The sequence below is a fragment of the Mustelus asterias genome, unplaced genomic scaffold (genome assembly GCF_964213995.1).
Source record: "Mustelus asterias unplaced genomic scaffold, sMusAst1.hap1.1 HAP1_SCAFFOLD_194, whole genome shotgun sequence".
Taxonomy (NCBI): Eukaryota; Metazoa; Chordata; class Chondrichthyes; order Carcharhiniformes; family Triakidae; genus Mustelus; species Mustelus asterias.
The window spans coordinates 549,288-575,192 of record NW_027590187.1 but is presented as its reverse complement, the minus strand read 5'-3'; the positions used below and the strand labels follow the sequence as shown (position 1 = coordinate 575,192).

General features: G+C 44.3%; 2 protein-coding genes, 2 long non-coding RNA genes, 1 other non-coding gene and 1 pseudogene across 5 annotated transcripts in view; 3 read left to right on the top strand and 3 right to left on the bottom strand.

The window, feature by feature from the left end:
• Nucleotides 1–25,905, top strand: part of LOC144485434 (uncharacterized) — a 664,084-nt gene that overhangs the window by 90,912 nt on the left and 547,267 nt on the right. The gene's annotated exons all lie outside the window — the stretch shown is intronic.
• trnas-uga (transfer RNA serine (anticodon UGA)) lies at nt 1,614–1,695 on the bottom strand. The gene has a single exon. It is a non-coding gene; the product is annotated as a tRNA-Ser (tRNA).
• Nucleotides 7,627–8,307, top strand: LOC144485425 (histone H1-like; annotated as a pseudogene).
• On the top strand, nt 9,454–9,765 carry LOC144485405 (histone H4). The gene has a single exon (XM_078203590.1). It carries the CDS (start codon nt 9,454–9,456, stop codon nt 9,763–9,765), a length of 312 nt encoding a protein of 103 aa, XP_078059716.1.
• On the bottom strand, nt 12,595–12,984 carry LOC144485429 (histone H2A-like). The gene has a single exon (XM_078203605.1). The coding sequence runs from the start codon at nt 12,982–12,984 to the stop codon at nt 12,595–12,597; it is 390 nt and encodes a 129-aa protein (XP_078059731.1).
• On the bottom strand, nt 13,681–24,243 carry LOC144485433 (uncharacterized). Its single transcript, XR_013496167.1, has 3 exons — nt 24,097–24,243; nt 23,116–23,228; nt 13,681–14,423 (listed from the first exon to the last, which is right to left on the bottom strand). It is a non-coding gene; the product is annotated as an uncharacterized LOC144485433 (long non-coding RNA).

Genomic DNA, 25,905 nt, shown 5'->3' with positions numbered 1-25,905 from the left:
CTCCATGGCTGACTGTCTGTGTGGAGTTTGCACATTCTCCCTGTATCTGCATGGGTTTCCCCAGGTGCTCCAGTTTCCTCCCATAGACTAAAGATGTGCAGAATAAATGGATTAGACATGATATATTGCCCCTTAGTGACCCAAGATGTGTAGAGTAAGAGGGTTAGCCATGGGCGAAAGATGTTCTTCCAGAGAGTCAGTGCAGATGCAATGGGCAAATGGCCTCCTTTTACACTGTGGATTATGCGGGATCCAATGGATACTCAGTGCTTCCATTTGTGAAGCCAAGGATCCCATCCACTTTGCAAGCGACTGTCCTAAACTATCTCACTTTCAAATATCTTCCTGAACCTACTCCCTCTGAGCCTGCACACAGTTTTGAACTGGACCATTCAGTTTATTTTGCCTCTCCCCATCTCTTCTGTCAAAAGGCAGCACTGTTCCTGAGTGTGGGATTAATAACGTGTCTCTTCCACATACTGCAGCTTCTGTTTCTCCAAGAGAATCTTTCTGGCTAAAGCTGGAATTTACAAGGATTTCTGTCACTGAGACATTGTCTGGCCGTCTGTTTCTCACCACCCTAACTCACTCTGTCTCTGTCTCTCCCTCCACCCACTCTCATCCACTCTATATGAAGGCGGGATATTGTTGTTTAGTGACTGAGTGCACACAATCTGTACCTTCATCTGATCAAATAGAATTCAGCTTGTGAACAATATCATCATTTCAACCAGTTCTGGGTTAAATCAGGCACAACTCTGATTGGCTGCAGCCCCCTGAATCTGAGGAGCAGACACTGTGAGCATTGCCAGCCTCAGAGGCTTTTACAGTTACTGAGCTGGGAAACTCCAACTAATCCCTGAGAATCCACAGCACAGAGCGAGAGGAGAGGAAAGCCTGTCCTGGGAGCTGTCAATCTGAGACAGTTTGATCCTGTCAATGTGCAGATGTGAACCTGCTCCTTCCATTCCCAAACTGTTATAACGAGGAATACAGAACGCCCAGTAATGACCAGCTTGTTGCAATGTGTTTGAATGAACATGATGTGATATCACCGAAGCAGCATTTTGAAATATTCATTCAATGTATTCTGATGAAATGTATTTTTATGCTCTGTGTGCATTCTTATGCCATTGCATAAGAATCTTCCTCTGACATGAGACCGTATTTTGCCTTTGTGCCTTGATGCTGCTTTTAAAAGAAAATGTTCATGTTATGAATTTTCTCATCGAACCACAGGAAGAATTATAGAAAAATAACAGCACAGAAGGAAGCCATTGAACCGATCCTGCCATGCCAGTCCAAGGACACAGCAAGAAATCTCACAACACCAGGTGAAAGTCCAACAGGTTTATTTGGTAACAAAGCTTGCTGCTCCTTCATCAGGTGAGTGGGAGTTCTATTCACAACAGGGCATATAAAGACACAAATTCAATTTACAAAATAATAAGGACACCCAGGTGTCCTTTCCAAGCCCATCTTCCTGCACCCAGCCCGGAGCCATGCAGCTGAATGCACGATGGAGATCCAAATACTAAATGCCAAAACTTTGCAAACCTTCTTGGAGCCAGTGGCTGCCCTGAAGCAGTAGAGTTAACATTTCAAATCACACCCGCTGCGAGCAGGGTTCGAACCTGCGCGGGGAAACGCCATTGGATTTCAAGTCCAACGCCTTAACCACTCGGCCATCCCAGCTGTTTATTTGCACTTGTGATGTAACCACCTTAGCAACATTCACAGACCTTTATCAGGCACCGGAATGATGCAGAGCACAGCGTGTGAGTTGAAATTTGTTCGTCTCCTTTTAATTTGTATCTTTGTCTCTGATCCAGAACTCATTCACTAGTTCAGAGACTTGTTATTCTTTTTCAATAACCTTTCATTAAAATCAAATTGAACCCGAATTCTGCATCCGAAAAATAAAGTCCACTTCATTTCAGTCAAATGGTGCGTGTAAACCACAAGAGGGCGCCGATAATGTCCAATATACATTACCAATGCGATGGCCGGGAATCGAACCTGGGTCAAGGCAGCTATGCTCACCACTGTACCACCATCGCTCACTCTGCGGAAGCAGTTGTTATTTTCATTAGTTATAATTACAAAACTACCTTCGTTGCTGATTTCAGCAGACACCAGGTGCGTCCTTGGCCCATTTTTTTAACCTGAACTTCGCTTGTCTCGTTTCTCTGGACAGTTTGAGCCACCTTTTTGCTGTTGTTTCTGACTGATAACTCTGATTAGATTTGCAGTTCATCTGAACAAAGTTTCCACTGAACGGAAATTGAAGCTGGATTTTATGTTAGAAACACATGGATGATGAGAATATTTGGTGTTTTTTTTTAGGAGTGTCCCCCATCTGTTCTGACCAGAGATAGCTAATTAATTAAGTCAAAACTCTGGGTCAGGAACTGACCCTTGGTCAAATGCTCGCACAGTCACCACAACACCACCTGGATCTGTCACCCCCTCTGTATTTATAGAACGAATACACAAGCAATCAAGTGGCAGAGAAATCACAGCTTAGAGAATTATATAACCGACATTCCCGTTCGAGGAGTTTTACACTTTCCGATAGATCGGGGTGAGCAGGGTCGCCCAATCAGAAAGCAGATCCTTGGGACATGGAATTTGATTAATATCATGTTTTGCAATCATGTTAATCGGTCAGAACCATGTTGATGTTATTTCACTCCAATCTCTGAAGGTTTGATTGAATCGTGACCTTGTTGCACAACTTGCGTTCAGCCAGGAGATGGCAGCAGGGAAAAATAATTTGGATTTGCTGTTTGTGTCAATAAATCGAGTCATGGAGGTTCACAGCATGGAAAAAAGCCCTTCGGCACAACATGTCCATGCCGCCCAATTTTTGCCATTAAGTTCGTCCCTATTGCCCGTGTTTGGTCCATATCCCTCTATATCCAGCTCACCCATGTAATTGTCTAAATTCTTTTTAAAAGACAAAATTGTACCCGCCTCTACTACCTCTGGCAACTCGTTCCACACACCACTCTGTGTGAAATAAATTGCCCTTCTGGACCCTTTTGTATCCCTCCCCTCTCATCTTAAACCTATGTTCTCTAGTTTTAGACTCCCTTATTGTGGGGAAAAGCTGTTGGCTATCTACCTTATCTATTTCCTCATTATGATATAGGCCTCTTTATATCACCTCGAGGTCTCCTGTGCTCCAGGGGAAAAAAAAAGTTCCAGTCTATCCAGCCCCTCCTTATAACTCAAACCATCAAATCCTGGTAGCATCCTAATAAATCTTTTCTGCACTCTTTCGAGTTTAATATCCTTCCTTCCCATAATAGGGTGACCAGAACTGTACACAGTACTCCAAATGTGGCCTTACGGATGTCTTGTACAATTTCAACAAGATGTCCCAACTCCCATGTTCAATGTTCTGACCACTGAAACCAAGCATGTCGAATGTCTTCTTCACCACCCTGTCCACATGTGACTCCACTTTCAAGGAGCTATGAACCTGTACCCCGAGATCTCTTCGTTTTATAACTCACCTCAACGTCTTACCATGAACTGAATAGGTCTTGTCGTGGTTTAATCCACCAAAATACATCACCTTACATTTATCTAAATCAAATTCCATCTGCCATTCATTGGCCCATTGACTCAATTGATCAAGATCCCACTGCAATCCGAGGTAACCTTCTTCATTGTCCACTCTGCCACCAATCTTGGTGTCATTTGCCAACGTACTAAACATGCCTCCTAAATTCTCATCCAAATCATTAATATAAATCACGGGGTAGAATGAGTGACTTTGAAGATGGCATAAAGATTGGCTGGGTGGTGAAAGGGAGGCTGAGTTTCTTAGTCTGCAAGAAGATATAGACAGGATAGTCAAACGGGCGGATGAGTAGCAGATGGAATTTAACCCCGAAAGATGTGAGGTAACACACTTTGGAAGGAATAATTTGGCAAGGAAGTATTCAATGAAGGGCATGGCACTTGGAAGTTCTGTGGAATATAGGGACATTGGCATGTTTGTCCATAATCTTTGAAGGTAGAAGGGTATGTTAGTAGGATGGTGAAAAAAAAACATATGGGGCACTTGTCTTTAACAATCGGGGCATCGACTGCAATAAAATGCCATGTTGGATGCATAGAACTTTGGTGGGGCCACAGCTAGAGTACTGTGTGCAGTTTTGGTCGCCACAAGATAGGAAGGATGTGATTGCACTGGAGGGGATGCAGAGAAAATTCACCATGATGCTGTCTGGGATGGAACATGTAAGTTCTGAAGGGAGATTGGGTAGGCTTGGATTGTTTTCTTTAGAGCAGAGAATACTGAGGGGGGACCTGACCGAGGTGTACAAAATTATGAGGGCATCGACAGAGTGGATCATAAGCAGCTGTTCCCTTTGGTTGAAGGGTCAGTAAAAAGAGGACATAGGTTCAATGTGAGGGGCAGGATGTTTAGGGTGGATGTGCGGAAAAACATTTTTACCCAAGGGTAGTGACGGTCGGGAATGCGCTGCCTTGGAAGGTGATGGAGGCAAGTTGCCTCACATCCTTTAAAAGTATGTGATCAGCAATTAGCATATCATAATATTCAGGCCTATGGATCAAGTGGTGGTGGATGTGATTTGATTGGAGGTCAGATGCTTCTTCGATGTCAGAGCAGACTCGATGGGCCGAAGAGCCTCTTCTGTACTGCATGATTCTATTATTCTATAAACAAATTCACTATGAACCGTATCAATGTCAGCCATATTCCTTGCCAGTTCTCAGACAGGCACTGATTGGTTCGAAGTTTGTTTCATTTTCCAGGATCCAGCTCAATTAAATAAATGTATTTCTTATGTTCTGTGTGTCATTAATAAAAATCTTCCACTGACGTGAGACCTTGTTTTGTCCTTGTGCCCCTGTTGATGCCTTTGTCATTCTGCTCATGCTTTGATTTTCCTCATGTCACCTTAGAAAGAACCAGAGAAATGTAACAGCATAGAAGGAACCCATTCGGCCTATCTTGTCCTTGCCAGACTGAGGACACTCAGGTGTCCTTTCCAAGCTCACCTTCTTGTTATGTAGCTGAAAGCATGCTGGAGATCCAAATAATTCATTCCAAAAAAATAGGATTTGCAACTCTGTGGCTGTCTAAAGCAAACATTTCCAATCACACTCGCTGGCAGCGGGGCTCGAATCTGCACGGAGAAACCCCATCGGGTTTCAAATCCAACGCCTTAACCACGCGGCCACAGCAGCTGCTTATTTAACAAATTAAAGCAAATCACTGCGGATGCTGGAATCTGAAACCAAAAGAGAAAATGCAGGAAAATCTCAGCAAGTTTGGCAGCATCTGTAAGGAGAGAAAAGAGCTGACGTTTCGAGCCCAGACGACCCGTTGTCAAAGCTTTGACAAAGAGTCATCTGGACTCGAAACGTCAGCTCTTTTCTTTCTTTACAGATGCCGTCAGACCTGCTGAGATTTTCCAGTGTTTTATCTTTTGGCAGATCTTATTTGTCAGAATAATGTAACCACCTCAGTAAAGTTCATATTAACTTCATCAGGCACCAGGATTGCGCAATGCACAGTGCGGGAGCTGAAATTAGTTCCTCTACTTTTACTTTGAGTCTTTGTGTCTGGCTGAAAATTCATTTATTCGGTCAGAGATTTGTTTTTCTCTTCCAATATATTTCATTAAAAAAGAATTATGTCCGAACAAAAAATGAAAAAGGTATCTGCATTTTATTTCATTCCTGTCAAATGTTTCGTTCGCCCTGTTTTTGTCCACTCAGTTTAAAACACAAGAGGCCGTGGATAAGGTTCAAAATAAATGACCAATGCATTCGCCAGGAATCAAACCTGGGTCATCTGCTTGGAAGGCAGTTATGCTCACCCTTAAGACCATAAGACCATAAGACATAGGAGCGGAAGTAAGGCCATTCGGCCCATCGAGTCCACTCCACCATTCAATCATGGTTGATTTCAACTCCATTTACCCGCTCTCTCCCCATAGCCCTTAATTCCTCGAGAAATCAAGAATTTATATAACACCATCGCTCACTCTGCTTAAACAACCGTTATTTTCATTCTTTATAATTACTGAACTACCTGAGTTGCTGATTTCATCAGATACCAGATGTGTCCATAGCACAGTTTGTAAACTGAACTTGGCTTGTCTCGTAGTTCTGGACAGTTTAGGCCACCTTTCTTTTTACTATTGTTTCTGAGAATTCACTGATTAGTTTTGAGGCCTTTAATTTCATTTAAACAACATTTCAGCTGAAAGCAAATTGAATGTGGATTTTCCATGAGAAACACAGCGATGATGAGAATTTTTAGTCAATTTTATTTTAGGAGTGCCCACCTACTGTTCTGACCTGCGATAGATAATTAAATGAATTACCACTGTGATGGCCAGGAACTGACCCTTGGTCAAATGTTCGCACAGTCACCATCATCACTCACCTGGCTCTGCCACCCCCTCAGTCTGAAAGTCCAGCTCTGACAGTGAATCTGGTCACCTTCGGGCCCAATCGGAGGATGGTCAGAACATGTCTGCCACTGTCAGAAACTCCATTATCAGCGAGTGGGGGATGATTATTTAACTGGCTGCCACCGGTTGTTGAGGTTGTGATTTACTGTTACCTGTCAGTGCAGGAAAAACAAATAAAACAGGAAAATTGAGAGACTCCGAGAGCAGTTAATTTGTATCTTCACCCTAAAGAAACACAATGATGTCTGCAACCGCTATAATAACTGAAAAAAACAGATATAACTGACTGTTGCCGCGGAATCTGGTTTACAGATGTGGCCGTACACCCCATGGACTGCAGCGGTTCCAGAAGGCAGCTCATCATCACCTTCCCAAGGGCAATTAGGGATGGGCAACTAATGCTGACCCAGACAGCGACACTCACATTCCATGAATGAATTCAAAGACAATCTGCGGGGAGCGGGCTTCAGAGTGTTTAACAGTTACTGAGGCGAAAAACTATAACGACGCTCCCGGGATACAGAGCAAAGGCTAAAAGGAGCAGAAATTCCGTCCTGGGACCTTACAGTTGGTAAATGTTTTGTCCTGTGAATGTGTAGGTGTGAATATTGTGTAAGAGAGGGTGTATGAAAGGGACGGGAGAGTCAGACTAATCCAACTGTGTTTGTGTGTCTGTTCTGATCATGAGATCACCGAGTCTCTCTTGTGTAAAATAAAACAATTTTCCAATCAAAGATTCCCTTAATCCCCCTGCTGAGCCCCAAAGTGAGATTTCAAGGCAATTGTTTCGCCAAATTGAAAATTTCAGTGGAAAAGTAGAGAACATGTCAGCTATCGCGTTTGAGAGCGCGATCAGTGCAGCAGGAAAACGGGTTTCAGTGGAAAATGGAGTCCTCAGTTCGAGTGAAACCTTTTCAACAGCAAACATTCGTGTGTCAGAGACATGAAGGATGTGAGCTGGATCTCTGGAGTGGCGGAATTTCATTGGAATGGGAGAGTTTGTGAGGAGAGAAACACAGAGAGGTTGGAGGAGCCGGGAGCTGACAGCAGCTTGTCTCTGCTCCGTCCGCTCTCTGCCTTTAAGTTGCTCTGTGCCGCCACCACTGGGTTCATTTCGGATCCAGTTCTGACTCTCACACAGATTTTCCACACACTCTCGGATATGACTGAAACTGCAGCCGCCGAAACGGCTCCTCCAGCCGCTCCCGCTCAAGTGAAGTCTCCCAGGAAGAAGAAGGCGGCTCCCCGACCTGCGGCAGCCGGTCCCAAGTTGGGCGAGCAGATCCTCAATGTTGTGGCGGGTTGCAGCGATCGCAAGGGGATGTCCCTGGCCGCGATAAAGAAAGCTTTGGCTGGCAGCGGAGTGGATGTGGGGAAGCGCGGCTCCCAGATCAGGTTAACGATCAAGAGGAAGGTGGAGACAGGGTTTCTGGTGCAGATAAAGGGACAGGGCGCCTCCGGCTTCTTCAAACTCGCTAAGAAGGAAAGCCTGGGAAAAATGGGAAAGAAGGTGAAGACACCAACAGCCAAGAAATCTTTAGTATAGAAAACAGCGGCCAAGAAGCTGACAACAAAGAAAGCAGCAGCCAAGAAACCCGCAGCCAAGAAACCCGCAGCCAAGAAACCCGCAGCAAAGAAAACTCCAGTGAAGAAATCAACAGTGAAGAAAACAAGCAGCAAGAAGGTGGCAACTCCAAAAAAGGTGGTGAAGAAAGCAGCCCTGAAGAAAAAGTCTCCTGTGACGAAGGTGACGGGCGGAAAGTCTGTCAAAAAAGTGACTAAATCGAAGGCCAAACCCAAAGTGAAAGCAGCAAAAGCGAAGAAAGCGTCAGGAAAGAAGTGAAACAACCCGAGCAAATTGTAAACCTCTGAACCCAAAGGCTCTTCTCAGAGCCACCCACATCTCTCAGGAAAGAGCTGATCCCGCAAGAAAATGATTCCTGTCCCGCGCCCCGGCTCATTCTCAATAGAGATCATTTCAAATTCAGACTAAAGCAAAACACAGCAGAGGCCGAATTTCATTTGAATTTGACATTTGTTCAATCGCCACTTTCTCTCATAATAAAGATGTCTGGTAGATTCAGTGTGAGACAGTAACACTGGCGGCTCAACACCGCATTCCCGCCTCATTTTTAACCGAATCCCTGCAATGCAGAAGGAGGCCAATCGTCCCATCGAGTCTGAACCGACCTCAATCCCACCCAGGCCGGATCCCCATTACCCTATTTATTGACCGGACACTCCGGTGCAATTTCGCATGGCCAATCAACCTGACAGGCACTTTGGTGTGCGGGAGGAAACCGGAGCACCCGGAGGAAGCCCGGGGAGAATGTGCAAACTCCACACAGACAGACCTCAGCCGGGAATCGAACCCAGGTGCCTGGCGCTCTGAGACGGCAATTCTTAGTCAAACATCAATATCAGGAGTGGGATTTGAACCCACGCCTCCAGAGGAGACTGCGGCCTTCGACCGCTCGGCCATCCTGACTCCCTTAATTTTAACACAGGAGTTGCCCCAAACAGCTTCAATAAAGTGTTTGCAAACAGCGAGAAACAGATGTGTGTGAGGATGTTCCGGAGGAAGATTCTTGCTACAGAATCGACTGTGTTTAGGTCGGAATATTACTGTCTGGGAATTATTCCAGGACCAGGTTTAAAAACACAAAAGGACAAAGTCACGACCCGAATCGTTAACTCTGTCTCTCACACAGGGTTTGTGTGGGGAGCTGTGTTTCGCTTCCATTGTTAATAAACGGGTTGAAATTGGCGGTTGCAGAAACTGGAGGTGGAGCTGAAAGATCAGGGGCCGTTCTGTGTGTGTGTGTCAGTCCGGCTCTCTCCTCCCTCCCGCTCTGTGTTTAATCTTCACTCTATCTCCTCCCCTCTCTGCTCTCACTCCGCCTTTCTCAGTCAGGTCGGGGCGGGCTGTCTAAAAGGAGCCTGAAAGATTTCCTCTCATATTGTGCAGAGATCTGAGTGAAGAATCATCATGTCTGGCAGAGGGAAAGGAGGCAAAGGACTGGGTAAAGGCGGCGCAAAGCGGCACCGCAAAGTGCTCCGTGATAATATCCAGGGCATCACCAAGCCAGCAATCCGCCGCCTGGCTCGCCGTGGCGGTGTCAAGCGGATCTCGGGTTTGATCTATGAGGAGACTCGCGGGGTGCTGAAGGTTTTCCTGGAGAATGTGATCAGGGATGCCGTCACCTACACTGAACACGCCAAGCGCAAGACGGTCACTGCCATGGATGTGGTGTACGCTCTGAAACGCCAGGGCCGCACTCTCTATGGATTCGGCGGCTGAACAACTGCATCCTTCCTACCGAACACACAACAAAGGCTCTTTTCAGAGCCACTCACCGCCTCACAGAGAGAGCATTGACCAGGGGACGGGGGCTGGGACAGGCTGTTCAGTGTTTGAGATGCATGTTTGTTTTGTTTAGGTTACAGTGCGGGAATCACCGAATTTAACATTTCATTTGGAGCAGCGATGCGGATTTTTTTTTGAAATTTTTAAGTGTATTGTCGAAGCAGCCCCCAGTTGACATGTGCCCTCAGTGAAACGCCACATCACTCCTGTTTAATCACTCAGTGTTTGGATAGAGTTTATAAAAGCTTTCTCTGGAATAGCGGAGTTTAGTAGCAGCAGCCGGTGAATCGTTCACTGGAACCAGTCCCAGTTGTGATGCTATTTGCCCCCAGACGGTTGTTTCCTGCACTGAAACTGACAGGCTTTGTGAAACTGATCAGTTTCCGCTCAGTCATTCACAAACCCGCAATTCCCGCAGTTTGAGCCGCTCCAACCCCAGCCTGCTTCTGATTGGCCATCCTCTCCGCATTCGCAGCTCTGAACCAATCGCAGAGCATCGAATGTGAACATTGAGCCAATCATTGGCTTCAACTGTCAACCAGCAGAAATTTTGAATTGGGGGAAATGCCGCCAATTTCAGCGCGGGAAAGGGAATTGAGACAAATTCTTAACTTATTAAAAATAGATTCTCAATTAATATTCTGCTCTAAGATTATTTTACAAGAGGTTTCATTTGTGAACATTTGTCCGCCACGGGCAGCAAACGACTCTATTCAGTAATATCAAACGGGACAAATATGAAGTCACTCTCTGTAACAAACAACAAACTCAACCCCTTTCACACCGGCTTCAGGGAGACACAGAGAAGCGACTGATTTCTGATCCTTGCCCCCGAAAACGGCGGCGAATGTTACAAGCGACAGGAGAGGGGAAATCTGAATGGGCTGGAGAGCAGAGGGACAGGGATCGAGTGGAACAGCGGGAGATTCTGGGAATGAACAGCCCAGAGAGCGGGGAAAGGGTCTAAAGCACTAAGTGGAGGGAGATAGACTTCAAATCTTCAATGTTTCTGGGAATTATCTTATTAAGGACGGAATGAAGACTTATTTTATATAAACGGTTATTTCCTGCACAGAAAACGGCGGAATTTCTGAAAGGGGCGGTTAAGAAAACAACTGAACTAATCAGAACCTGAGTTCCAGACATTAATTCGCTGATCAGAGTTTGATTGAAACTTCCTGGGCCAATTCCCGCTGGGGGCGGTCCCTCACAGAGTTTAAAAAGGCGGCAGCAGGACAGACTCTGTATTAACAGTTTGTGTCTCAGGTTGTGCTGAATCCTCTCAGAAAATGGCCAGGACCAAGCAGACAGCGCGCAAATCGACCGGAGGGAAAGCTCCTCGCAAACAGCTGGCTACCAAAGCTGCCCGGAAGAGCGCTCCAGCCACGGGCGGAGTGAAGAAGCCTCATCGCTACAGACCCGGCACTGTGTCTCTGAGGGAGATCCGCCGCTACCAGAAATCCACCGAGCTGCTGATCCGCAAACTGCCCTTCCAGCGCCTGGTGCGAGAGATCGCTCAGGACTTCAAGACAGACCTGCGCTTCCAGAGCTCGGCCGTCATGGCCCTGCAGGAGGCCAGCGAGGCTTACCTGGTGGGGCTCTTTGAGGACACCAACCTGTGCGCCATCCACGCCAAGCGAGTCACCATCATGCCCAAAGACATCCAGCTGGCCCGCCGCATCCGCGGGGAACGCGCCTCAACCCCGGCTTCAGCACCAAGTACAACAACGGCTCTTTTAAGAGCCACCAACTCGACAAATGAAAGAGCTGCGATCTCCTGCTAACGATTCTAGTGTTTGAATTCCCAGGACAGAATATTCCCAGGACTCCAAAACTGAAACCTCTCAATATTACAATTAACCCTCCGTTGCATTGAGGTCATTCATATCTCCAATCCTTTGATGGTTGGAGTAAAAACTATGCCGTTAACAATTCTACCGCAATTTAATTTTAAAGTATGGGGCAGCACGGTGGCACAGTGGTTAGCACTGCTGCCTCACAGCACCAGGGACCTGGGTTCGATTCCCGACTTGGGTGACTGCCTGTGTGGAGTTTGCACATTCTCCCCGTGTGTGCGTGGGTTTCCTCCGGGTGCTCCGGTTTCCTCCCACAGTCCAAAGATGTGCGGGTTAGGTGGATTGTCCATGCTAAATTGCCCCTGAGTGTCAGGGAGACTAGCCAGGGTAAATGCATGGAGTAATGGGGATAGGGCCTGGGTGGGATTGCGGACGGTGCAGACTCGATGGACCGAATGGCCTCCTTCTGCACTGTAGGGATTCTATGATTTTATTAAACCTGCGATCATTTCAGTTTCCGAGCAATAATTCCGCAAATCCACTTTCTTCGCACGTGTTTCGAGTCGCAGCGAGTGTTGAAAATTGTGTCAATTAAGTTCAGAATATGAAGCTTGTCCCCAACAGTAACCCACTCACACCGATATAGCCATTGCAGGAACATTCGCATAGACAATAATTAACACTTTTCCAGATCGAGTGACTGACTTTGAAAACCGATGAATGTCCTCGCAGACTATCACATTTTAAAGCAATTATATTGGAAATAAGATCATTTCAGTTCACTGGGATGGTTTCCCCAATAAACTGTATGTGTCAATAGTACGGATTGATAGAACAAAGCGGGAAACAGCTGTACTGTGAATAGCAGTGCAGAAACTGACCGATAGACACGACATCGCCCTTTTTCAGATAAAGTGAGTGGCTCTGAAAAGAGCCTTTGGGTTCATCAGATTAAAGAATGGCCGCTTCACTTGCTCTTCGCGGTCCCAGCGCTGCTTTTCTTGGGCAGCAGCACGGCCTGGATATTAGGCAGCACCCCGCCCTGAGCGATGGTCACCCCTCCCAGCAGCTTGTTGAGCTCCTCGTCGTTGCGGACGGCCAGCTGCAGGTGTCTGGGGATGATGCGGGTCTTCTTGTTGTCCCGGGCCGCGTTCCCGGCCAGCTCCAGGATTTCAGCGGTCAGATACTCGAGCACAGCAGCCAGATAGACCGGGGCTCCGGCACCCACACGCTCAGCATAGTTGCCCTTTCTCAGGAGCCTGTGAACACGGCCCACCGGGAACTGCAGTCCAGCCCGGGAGGAGCGAGACTTGGCCTTGGCCCGAGCTTTCCCGCCGCTCTTTCCTCTTCCAGACATTTGCACAATCTCACAAACACTTTCACAAAGAATCAGCAATTTCTCCAGCATTGACTGTTCTTATAAACTGACAGCTCCTCTGATTGGCCGCTGCTCTATTCAACAACCGGCAGAAGCAGAGAATTTGTCCATTTCCAAAAGCCCGCCAATTTCATTGTGGGAAAGGAGCGAATTCAAATCAATGTCGTCCTTAGTCAGAGATTTCAAATCCCTTCTATTGATTTGCTTTTATTGATTTGCTTTTATTCAGCTCTTCCCGTCACCAATCGCAGGCGCGGCTTTAACATTTTCTTTCAAAGTGTTTCATTCTCCTATCGCTTTCTAACTGTCCTGGGCGGGAATCAATCCCTGTTCACAGCATTCCCAGAAGGAAAACACTCCGTTTAGTCTTCAATCAGAACCCAGTGTCCTTCACTGAAAACAGGGAGCCGGATCGAGTCCGCACACTGTCCTTATTCCGCTCTGTAATAATCCCACTCCGGAATGTTACCCTGCGGAGAAAAACTGTGAATAAAATGATGAATCAATGAACATTTCAGGAATTGAGAGAAGGGACCGTTCCCGCGAAAAACAGCCGCTAATGAGGTCATTTAGGAGCTGTGAAAATAACAGAATAATAACAGCTTTCAGCACAAAGCGAAGGCGGCTGAGTGAATTCTGGGTCAGTGTTTGGATTACAGGACAGGAGACACAAACGAAAGTTTAAAAGATAATTTATTAGTCACAAGTAGGCTTACATTTAACACTGCAATTAAATTACTGTGAAAATCCCTTCGTCGCCACACTCCGACGCCTGTTCGGGTCCACTGAGGGAGAATTTAGCATGGCCAATTCACCTAATCTGCACATCTTTGGACTGTGGGAGAAAACAGGAGCCCTGTCCTCTTTCAGAAGAGGAAAGAGGCAGAGGATGGATGTACTGGTCTGGAAACCCAGAGACCTGGGTTCAAATCCCAATGGGGTGGATTCCTAATGGGGCAAATTAGAAGTTTATGGGGTGGCACTGCTGTCTCACAGCGCCAGGAACCTGGGTTTGATTGCTGGCTTAGGTCATTGTCTGTGTGGAGTCTGCACGCTCTCCCCGTGTTTGCTTCGTTTCCTCCAGGTGCTCCGGTTTCCTCCCACAGTCCAAAGATGTGCAGGTTAGGTGGATTGGCCATGCTAAAATGCCCCTTAGTGTCCCGGGATGCATAGTTTAGAGGGATTTGCGGGATAACTATGTGGGTTTACGGGGATCAGACCTGGGTGGGATTGTTGTTGGTGCAGACTTGATGGGCTGAATGGCCTCCTTCTGCACTGTTGGGATTCTATGATTCACCCAGAGGAAAACCAATTAGATTTCCTGACCCAATTGTTGTTGGAATGATGATCAAATAGGATTCGGGAAAAAGGCAGCAAGATTTTTCCTTCCTCCCTTCCATTCTCTAGGTTTACACCGGCTGAAAGAACAACGGAAAACGTTATTAGGGATGGAGCAGTAACAGATTATCTTTGGGAAACACATTAAGTTTGAAATTTCCTTGTTATGTAATAGAGCAGAGTGGTTATGTTTGTGGCGAGATGCAAGAAACTGTGGAGGAACAGAGAGCCGTGTACAGACATCATTATCAGCTAGTGGACAGGAAGGTAAAAAATAATGTAACAAAGCGAATAGAATATGAAGAATTGGAACTCGTGCTACAGTTATAGAAAACTCTTGTTTAGACCCCATTTAGATCACTGCGTTCAGTCTGGACAACACACCTCAAGAAGGTTAGATTGGCCTTGGAGTGGGAGCAACAGAATTTCACCAGTGATACCAAACTCAAATGACGAGGACAGATTGCAAAAACAAGTCCTGTCATTACCTGAATATGGAAGATTAAGGGATGATGTGAGTGAGATGTTTACAATGAATAATTTGACAGGGTACACAGAGATAAACTATTGGCTCTGAATGGGGAAACTCACTGTAAAATGACAGAGGCATTTCAGGGGTAATTTCAGAAAAAAGCTTCTTTACAGAGGATGGTGGAAATGTTGAATTGTCCACAAACAATTGTTAAAGCTGCGTTTATCAGGAAATTTCCAAGCTGAAGCTGACAAGTAGCCAGTAATATGAAGGTGGATAGTCAGAGATTCTGGAGATAGTTGAACAAGGAAAGAGTTAGCAGAGTGAGCATTGGTTCTATAGAAAGTGCAACTGGGGGATTGATAATGGAAAACAGGGTATTGGCAAATGAATTCAACAGGTATTTTTCATTGGTGTTCACCATAGAGGATACAAGTAACATCCCAGAAATAGCTGTAAACCAGCAAATGGAAGGGAGGGAGGAACACAGGAAAATTCCAATCAACAGGGAAAGGGGTATTGAGCAAATTGTCGGGTCGACAGGCTGACAAATTCCTGGGTCCGGATGGACTTCTCGTGAAGGACATGAAAGAAGTGGCGAATGAGATAGTTGATGCATTTGTTTTAATTTTGCAAAATTCCCTGACTTTGGAGAATGTTCCATTAGGTTGAAATATGACAAATGTAATACCTTGATTCAAAAAGGGATGGAGACAGAAAGCAGGAAACTACAGGCTGTTAGCCTAACAGCTGTCATCGGGAAAATGTTAGAAGCTATTCTGAAAGATATTACAGATATTACAACTTGGAAAAAATACAAGGCAATCAGGCAGAGTCAATATGGTTTTCTGAAAGGGAAATCATGTTTAACTAAATTATTGGAGTTTTTTGAAAGAGGCCCATGTGCTGTGAATGGGGAACCGGTGGATGTCCTGTTCTTACATTTCCAGAAGACATTTGCCAAAGTGCCAGATTAAAGGTTATTGTGTAAAATAAACATTCATGGTTTTGGGCGTATCATTTTGGCATGGATTGATGGTTGGCTAGCTAACAGGTCAAAAAGAGTTAGCACAAATGGTTCTTTTTCTGGGTGGCAGGATCTGATGACTGGTGTATTCATGCTGGGGCTACAAATTGTTACAATTTATAAAAATTGCTTGGGTGAAGGGACTGAAGGTACCGTTGCTAAATTTGCTGACAGCATAAAGATAGATAAGAAATTAATTGTGAAGTATACGTAAGGAGGCTTCAAAAGGAAACAGATAGATTAAGTGAGGGCAAAATGTGGCAAATGAGGCAAATTGCGAGGATAAAACAGTGGTTGACAAATGGGAGACTTTCAAAGTTGAGTTGAATGGGATGCCAGCCAGGTACATAGCCACCAGACACACATATGCAGTGTCCAAAGCTGGGGTATCCTGGATGTCTGAGGTTATTAACGAGAAAATAAGGAAGAAAAAAGAGGCATATGATGCATGCTGGAATAATAATAGCAATAGAAATCAGGAAAAACAGCTCAAAATGCAGGAGAGAGGCTAAGGCTGGAATAATGAAGAGGAAGCATGAGGAAATGTTAGCAGGCTGCGCTAATACAAATCATAACATGTTCTTCAAAGATATTAATTGTAAAGGATTAGTGAAGGATAGAGTGGGGTTCATAAGGGCCAAGCAGGGTAAACTGCTCACTGCAGCAGAGGGTATGGCAGAGATAGTAAATAAGTACTGTACTTCTGGCTTTACCAAACTAGACAATGTGACAATGGCCCAGTTGAAAATGTATGTGTTGATTAACTGAGCTTCATAGTGAGAGTGTAGAATTAACTCTCTCTCAATCGATCATTGTGTGTGGGTGCGGAATTAACCCTGTCTCAATCTATTCGTGTGTGTCAGTGTTGAATTAACTCTCTCTCAATCTATTACTGTGAGAGTGTGTGGAATTAATTCTCAATCGATCATTGTGTGAGTGTGTGGAAGAAACTCTCAATCTTTTATTGTGTGAGAGTGTGGAATTAACGGTCCCTCAATCTATTACTTGTATGAATGTGGAATTAACTGTCTCTCAATCTATTACTCAATGTCACTGTGGAATTAACTCTCAATCTATTACATTGTGTGAATGTGGAATTGACTCTCTCTCAATCAATTACCGTGTGTCAGTGTGGAATTATATCTCAATCTATTACTGTGTCCGAGCGGGGAATTAACTCTCCCTCAATCTTTTACTGTGTGCCAGTATTGAATTAACTCTCTCTGAATCTATTACTGTGTTTGAATGTGGAATTAACTCCCTCTCAATCTATCATTGCGTGTGAGTGTAGAATTAACCTTCTCTCAATTACTGTGCGCGAGTGTGGAATTATCTCTCTTTCAATCAATTACTGTGTGTGTGTGGAATTAACTCAATCTATTACTGTCTGACTGTGGAATTAACTCTCACTCAATCTATTACCGTGTGAGAGTGCGGAAATAACTCTCTCTCAATCTGTTAAAGTGTCAGCGTGGAATTAACTCTCTCTGTCTATCTGTTACTGTGTCCATGTGCAATTACCTCTCAATCTATTTTTGTGTTCGTGTGTGGAATTAACTCCCTCTCAATCTATTACTGTGTGAAAGTGTGGAATTAACTCTCTCAATTTATTACTGTGTGAAAGTGTGGAATTAACTCTCTCTCAATCTATTACTGTATGTGAGCGTTGAACTAACTCACTCTCAATCTATTCCTGTGTCAGTGTGGAATTAACTCTCTCACAATCTATTACTGTGTGTACGTGTGGAATTAACTCTCTCTCAATCTGTTGCTGTGTGAGAGCATGGAATTAACTCTCAATCTATTCCTGTGTGTGAATGTGGAATTGACTCTCTCTCAATATATTACAGTGAGAGAGTGTGGAATTAGCTCTCTCTCAATCTATTACTGTGTGTCAGTGTGGAATTAACTCTCAATGTATTGCTGTGTGTCAGTGTGGAATTAACCCTCTCTCAATCTATTACTGTGTGTCTGTGTCCAATTAACTGTCTCATTCTATTACGGTGTGACACAGTAATGGATTGAGAGAGAGTTCATTGCACTGTCACACCGTAATAGATTGAGACAGTTAATTGGACACTGACACACAGTAATAGATTGAGAGAGGGTTAATTCCACACTGATACACAGCAATACATTGAGAGTTAATTCCTCACTAACACACAGTAATGGATTGAGAGAGAGTTCATTGCACTGTGTTAGTGAGGAATTAACTCTCTCTCAATCCATTAGTGAGTGTCAGTGTGTAGTTAAAACTCTCTCAATCAATTACTATGTGTGAGCGTGGAATTAACTCCCAATCTATTAGTGTGTGTGAATGTGGAATTGACTCTCTCTCAATATATTACAGTGTGAGAGTGTGGAATTATCTCTCTCAATCTATTACTGTGTGGGAATGTGCAATTATCTCTCTCTCAATCTATTTATGTGTGTCCATGTGGAATTAACTCTCTCTCAATCTATTGCTGTGTGTCAGTGTGGAATTAACTGTCCAATCTATTACGGTGTGTCAGTGCAACTAACTCTCTCGCAATCTATTAATGTGTGTCAGTATGGAATTAACGCATTCTCAACCGATTAATCTGTGTGTGTGTGTGGAATTAACTCTCAATCTGTTACAGTGTGAGAGTGTGGAAATAACTCTCTGATCTATTACTGTGCGTTACTGTGGAATTAACTCTCCCTCGATCTATTACAGTGTGTCAATGTGGAATTAACTCTCTCTCAATCTATTATTGTGTGTGAGCGTGGAATTAACTCTGTCTCAATCTATTATTGTGTGTCAGTGTGGAATTAACTCTGCATCTATTTCTGTGTGCGAATGTGGAATTAACTCTCTCTCAATCTATTATTGTGTGTGAGTGTGGAATTAACTCTGTCTCAATCGATGACTGTGTGAGAGTGTGGAATTGACTAGCTCTCATTCTAGTATCGTGTGTGGGATTAACTCTCAATTTATTACTGTGTGTGAGCGTGGAATTAACTCGCAATCTATTGCTGTGTGTCAGTGTGGAATTAATTCTCTCTCAATCTATTACTGAGAGAGAGCTTGGAATTAACTCCCAATCTATTACTGTGCATGAATGTGGAATTAACTCTCTCTCTCAATCTATTGCTGTGTCAGTGTGGAATTAACTCTCTCTCAATCTATTGCTGTGTGTCTGTGTGGAATTAAGAACAAAGAACAAAGAAAATTACAGCACAGGAACATGCCCTTCGGCCCTGCACCGACCTTGCTGCCCAACTGAACTAAAACCCCGACCCTTCCAGGGACCATATCCTGCTATTCCCATCCTATTCATGTATTTGTCCAGACGCCCCTTAAAACTCACTATTGTATCTGCTTCAACCACCTTCCCCAGCAGTGAGTTCCAGGCACCCACCACCCTCTGTGTAAAAAACTTGCCTCATACATCTCCTTTAAACCTTGCCCCTCGCACCTTAAACTGATGCCCCCCAGTAATTGACTCTTCCACCATTGGAAAAAGCTTCTGACTGTCCACTCTGTCCATGCCCCTCATAATCTTGTAGCCTTCCATCAGGTCGCCGCTCAACCTCTGTCGTTCCAGAGAGAACAAACCAATTTTCTCCAACCTCTCCTCACAGCTAATATCCTCCATACCAGCCAACATCCTGCTAAGTCTTTGCTGTACCCTCACCAAAGTCTCCACATCCTTCTGGTAGTGTGGCGACCAGAATTGAACACTATATTCCAAATGCAGCCTAACTAAGATTCTATAAAGCTGCAACATGACTTGCCAATTTTTAAACTCAATACCCCACCGACGAAGGCAAGCATGCCGTATGCCTTCTTGACTACCTTCTCCACCTGCATTGCCACTTTCAGTGACCTGTGTACCTGTTCACCCAGATCCCTTTGCCTATCAATACTCCGAAGGGTTCTGCCATTGACTGTATATTTCCTATCTGTATTAGACCATCCAAAATGCATTAATTCACATTTGTCCAGATTAAACTCCATCTGCCTCTCTCCGTCCAAGCCCCCAACCTATCTATATCCTGCTGTATCCTCTGATGGTGCTCATTGCTATCTGCTAATCCACCAACCTTTGTGTTGTTCGCAAACTAACAAATCAAACCAGTTGCATTTTCCTCCAAATCAGTTATATATATTACGAACAGCAAAGGTCCCAGCACTGATCCCTGAGGAACGCCAAATGTCACAGTCCTCCATTCAGAATCGCACCCTTCCACTGCTACGCTCTGTCTTCTCAGACCAAGCCAGTTCTGTATCCATGTAGCCAGCTCACCTCTGATCCCATGCGACTTCACCTTCTGCACCATTCTGCCATGAGGGACCTTGTCAAAGGCCTTACTGAAGTCCTTGTAGACAACATCCACTGCCCTACCCTCATCAACCATCTTCGTCACTTCCTCAAAAAACTCGATCAAGTTAGTGAGACATGACCAGCCCTTCACAAAACCATATTGCCTCTCGCAAATACATCCACTAATTTCCAAGTGGCAGTAAATCCTGCAGCCAGTGAGGATACAAACATTTCTCTCAAGGCCCCAGCAATTTCCTCCCTTGCCTCTCCCAGTATTTTGGGGTATATCCCATCAGGCCCTGGGGAATTGTCGACCTTAATATTCCTCAAGAACCCCAACACTTGATCTCAACATGACTCAAACTATCAACACACCCTTTCCCAGATTCATTACCCACCAAGTCCTTGTCTATGGTGAATACTGACACAATGAACTCATTGAATACCTCACCCATTTCCTCTGGCTCCACGCATAGATTTCCTCCTTTGTCCTTGATTGGGCCAACCCTCTCCCTGGCTATCCTCTTGCTCTTTATATATGTATAAAAAGCCTTGGTATTTTCCTTAATCCTGCCGGGCAATGATTTTTTGTGACCCCTTTTAGCCCTATATTAACTCTCTCTCCAATCTATTACTGTGTGCCAGTGTGGAATTAACTCTCAATCTATTACTATGTGTGTGGAGTTAAGTCTCCCTCAATCTATTACAGTGTCAGCGTGGAATTAACTCTCTCTGTCTATCTATTACTGTGTCTGTGTGCAATTAACTCTCTCAATCTATTTTTGTGTTCGAGTGTGGAATTAACTCTCTCAATTTATTACTGTGTGAAAGTGTGGAATTAACTCTCTCTCAATCTATTACTGTATGTGAGCGTTGAACTAACTCACTCTCAATCTATTCCTGTGTCAGTGTGGAATTAACTCTCTCACAATCTATTACTGTGTGTACGTGTGGAATTAACTCCCTCTCAATCTGTTGCTGTGTGAGAGCATGGAATTAACTCTCAATCTATTCCTGTGTGTGAATGTGGAATTGACTCTCTCTCAATCTATTACAGTGAGAGAGTGTGGAATTAGCTCTCTCTCTCAATCTATTTCAGTGTCAGTGTGGAATTAACTCTTTCTGAATCTATTACTGTGTGGGAACATGGAATAACTCTCTCTCAATCTAATGCTGTGTGTGGGTGTGGAATTAACTCTCTCTCAATCGATTAGTGTGTCTGAATGTGGAATTAACTCTCTCTCAATCTATTACTGTGCATGAGTGTGGAATTAACATTTTCTCAATCTATTACTGTGAGAGAGTGTGGAATTAACTCTCTCAATCTATTACTGTGTGTGAGTGTGGAATTAACGCTGTCAGCCATTCTCTGTTCATGTGTTTCAGTATGGAATTACATCAGTTCATCTATATTAGTGAATGCGAGGATGGAATTAAATCTGTATTTGTTATTCACTCTTACTGAATGTGAGTGGGACATTAACTCTCTGTTCATCGCTGTTATAGCATGTGAGAGTGGAATTAACGGTCAGTCTTGGTTATTGTGTATGAATGTAGCATTAACTCTTGCTCAGTAGAATTGAATGTGTAATTAACTCTGGCTGTGTTACTGTATGTTAGTGTGGAATTGATTCTCTATCCTTTAATCACCATCACTGTATTTTTGTTTGGAATTACCATTGTGTCAATCTCTGTTACTGCATCTGAATGTGTAATTCACTCCCTATCTATCAATAATAATGTGTGAAGTTATCTCAATGTCTGTAAGTCTCTGTTACTGCATGGAAGTGGGTCACTGTCAGCTTAGCAAACTGCTGCTTGCAGAGAGCCACATGGATCAGTGCTGGGTTCTCAGCTATTTACAATCTATATTAATGGCCCAGATGAAGGGACAGACCATCACAAAATTTTCAGACAATACATAAATAGGTGGGGAAGTAGGTTGTGAGGAGGACACAAAGAGTCTGTAAGGAGATATAGCGAGGTTAAGTGAATGGACACAAATTTGTCAGGTAGGATACAATGTGGGAAAATGTGAGGCTTTCCACTTCAGTGGGAAGGATGGGAAGGCAGAACATTATTTAAATAGAGGGGGAGATACAGCAGATTGATCCAGAAAAGGAGGAAATAACTCTAATTATAAGTACATATGTGGCGTATCAAAGTAGGGAAATGTTGCTACAAATACATGATATTGCTGAGTTTAAAGGTTTTCTCTGATTTAAAGAGGAAAATACTTGTAATGGAGGCAGTGAAGATTCACTCGGCTGATTGCTGAGATGAAGGAGTTATCTTATGAGGAAAGTTCAATCAAGTTGAGCCGATCTCATAGAAGTTGAGAAGAATGAGAGATGATCAGGTTGAAACATTGAAGGATCTGAGGGAATTGGACAGGGTAGATATCGAGAGAAATGTTTTCATTTGTGGGCAAAATTAAAACTAGAGGACACAGATAAAAATAAAGTATGCCCCACTTTAGATGGAGATGAGAAGAAATTTCTCCCCTCAAAATGTCCTTAATTTGTGGAATTTAACAGATTCCATCCTAAGTTAGAAAGAGTTTTGATCTACAGGAGAGACAAGGGTTATGGGGCAGGCAATTAAATGGAGTTGAGGCCATAATCACATTAATCATGATCTTACCGAATGGTGGGGGAACCCTAAAGAACAAACTGCCTTCTGCTGCTCCTGCTTCTTATGTTCTGATTTGATGTCAATGTGGGACTAACTCTCTGTTAGGCTCTGTTCCAGTATTTCAGTGTGGAATTAACTCAAGCTTGATACTGCATATGAGTGCAGAACTGATTTGCTGTCGATTATTTATTCTATATGAGAGTGCAATGTCTCTGCCAGTCTCTGTTCCTGTACAGGAAACTTTGATGAGAAATGTTTGGGCTCGACTGGTCTCAAATGTACTCAGGTTTAAAGCCATCAGCTTTTCCTCCATCAACACTCCAGTTCAAAGCCAGCCAACAAGAACGTACCTTCACAGAACATCCACCCTCATTCCAAAGGGGTCTTCATTTGTCTATTTCAGGCCTCAGTTTTCTGAACAGCTGCAATATTTCACCGGTAAAATCATGTGGATACTGAACATCTGAAACAAAGTGAAAATTCTGGAATGACTCAACAGGTCAGGCAGGTCAGAGAGAAACAGAGTTCATGTTTCAGCTCTCTGACAATTGGCTTGCATTAAAACACGTACTGATGTCTGTGAATGGCAGCAGCCATTAATTCCCACATGAGGAATTAATGGTGTCGTGGTATTGTCACTGGACCATGATCCAGAGTAATGCAATGGGACCTGAATATCACCACAACAGAGTGACATTTGAGCTCAATAAACAACTGGAAATAAAGGTCTAATGATGGCCATGTCGTAAAAACTCACTGGATTCACTGATGTCCCTTTAGGCAAGCAAATCTGCCCACATGACCTCTTCTGGCCTACATGTGACTCCAACCACACAGCAATGTGTTTGACTCTTAAATGCCCTCTGAAATGGCCTAACAAGCCACTCAGTTCAAAGGTAATTAGTGCAATGAATGCTGGCCAAGTCAGTGACGCACACATTACATGAATGAATAAAAATAATTATCTGTACCCAGAAAGCGCTCTATCCAACACACTGACTTGCCCAGGCACTGAGAGTGGGCACGCTCCCCAGGGGCAGCTGCAGGACAATCGGTGCTGGAACTTTCCTCACTGCCACTTGTCTCCCATTCCACCAAGCTGCCTGTGTCCTTTTGAAGTTTCCCACTTTCCTCCTCACAGCTGCCAATGCCTCCAAGTTTGGTGGCGTGTGGAAATGTTGAGCTTGTGTCCTGTACACCAAGGTGTGTGTCTTTAATATATATCAGGAAGAGCAGGGCTCCTAACACCGAGCCCTGGGAACTCCACTGGAAACCTTCCTCCAGTCTGAGAAACAACCATTAACCACTGCTCTCTGTTTCCTCTCACTCACACTGTTCCATATGGGGCGGTGAGGATGGCCTCGCTGCACCATCCGCTTCATGGTGCCGCTCCCTCGCTGCACGTCCGCCGAGCCCGGCGGCTCTGAGAGCCGCTGAGACTCGCCGTTGTTGCGCGTGCACAGTTCCGCTCAGCTTCCGCTCCGGGGCGGAGCCTCCTGACGCCTGCGCAGTGCGGATCATTCTGACTGAGATAGACCGTATTCACGCTCGCGGTGCATTGTGGGTTACACTGCCCACCATTTCATGGAATAATACAGCATATCATAGAAATCATAGAAACCCTACAGTGCAGAAAGAGGCCATTCGGCCCATCGAGTCTGCACCGACCACAATCCCACCCAGGCCCTACCCCCACATATTTACCCGCTAATCACTCTAACCTACGCATCTTAGGACTCTAAGGGGCAATTTTTAACCTGGCCAATCAGCCCAACCCGCACATCTTTGGATTGTGGGAGGAAACCGGAGCACCCGGAGGAAACCCACGCAGACACGAGGAGAATGTGCAAACTCCACACAGCATATGGGGTTATATTTAAACCCATCGGAATTCTGCCAGAGATTTCGTAGCGAATCCGCCCCATTTCCTCTTTATGCCCTAAAATTCGCCCTTTAAAACGGTTTTTCTCCAACTGCTCTTTGAAAAAATTTTGCATCAGATTCCCCAGTTTTTTAGACAGCGTATTCAGGATTTACAGAAACTAGCTCCCTCTGTAAGTAAACATGTGTTTGCTCACAATATCTTTACTTTTTTAACAAATCATAATGAATCAATGTCCTCATGCAACAGGAACAGTTTATGCCAATTTACTCTATTAAAGCTGTCCATGATTTTGAACACCTCCATGAAAACTCCTGTTAACGTGCCTACAGACATCAAAAACTATGAATGCTGGAAGTACAAACTTAATTTTGAAAATCTGGATGTACACAACAAGTATGCACCTGCGGGGGTAAATAGTGATCAGGTTTAAACTTTCAGATCAACATCCTTTCATCAGCACTGGTGAAAGTTACAAATGTGATCGAAGATTTTAGGAAAATGCTACGGAGAACGGCAGATGGCAAAAAAAAACCAAAAGGGAGGTTTGTGATTGTGTGCAACACACGCGCATAAAATGGCAAACAGTCTAAAGGAAATAGTAAGAGTACAAGTAAAGATAGTGAGCACTGTGTCGTCAAGAGGGGTGCATGAGTTCCATTGGAGCACTGGAGAAGACCAAGGACAGAATGATCAGTGTGAGCAAAGCACAGAATTAAAATGATAGGAATTATCACAAATAGTGTGCTACTTGTGGACTGAATGGAAATGTTCCACAATCTGTACATCTGTCATCAGAATGTAGAGCAGAGTACATTGTGAGCAGCAAATACAGCACACTACATTTAAATGATAAGTCCAGTAGGATTCATTGAGGGGGTTTCTGATGAGGAGAAAAGAGGTAAAAGGCCTGTTGTTGCACCTTGACAGGTGCCATGGAAAGTCAAAACGACAAATAGAAGCTGTTAGGAAAGGACTGCAGTATTCGGAGGGGAAGGAATGTTTGGTGACAGCATCACACAAGCTAGAGGTGGTAAAAATGCTGAGAGCTAATCCATTGAAAAAGTTGGTAATTTAAAGGAGGAAGCATCATCATAATACAGAGAATATAGAGACGGGGTGAGAGCATAGGTGTGGGACAAGAGCAGACACAGATGAGTATGCTGTCAGCCACAGAGTGGGGAGATCAGTGGCTGAGGAAAAAGGAAGAAATATCAGAATTTCTCAAATGGAAAGCTCCATTATCAGTACGCATTGT

Bases quoted from the DNA above. Each gene is read 5' to 3' on its own strand.
- LOC144485405 (XM_078203590.1), top strand. From the start codon at position 9,454: ATGTCTGGCAGAGGGAAAGGAGGCAAAGGACTGGGTAAAGGCGGCGCA.
- LOC144485429 (XM_078203605.1), bottom strand. From the start codon at position 12,984: ATGTCTGGAAGAGGAAAGAGCGGCGGGAAAGCTCGGGCCAAGGCCAAG.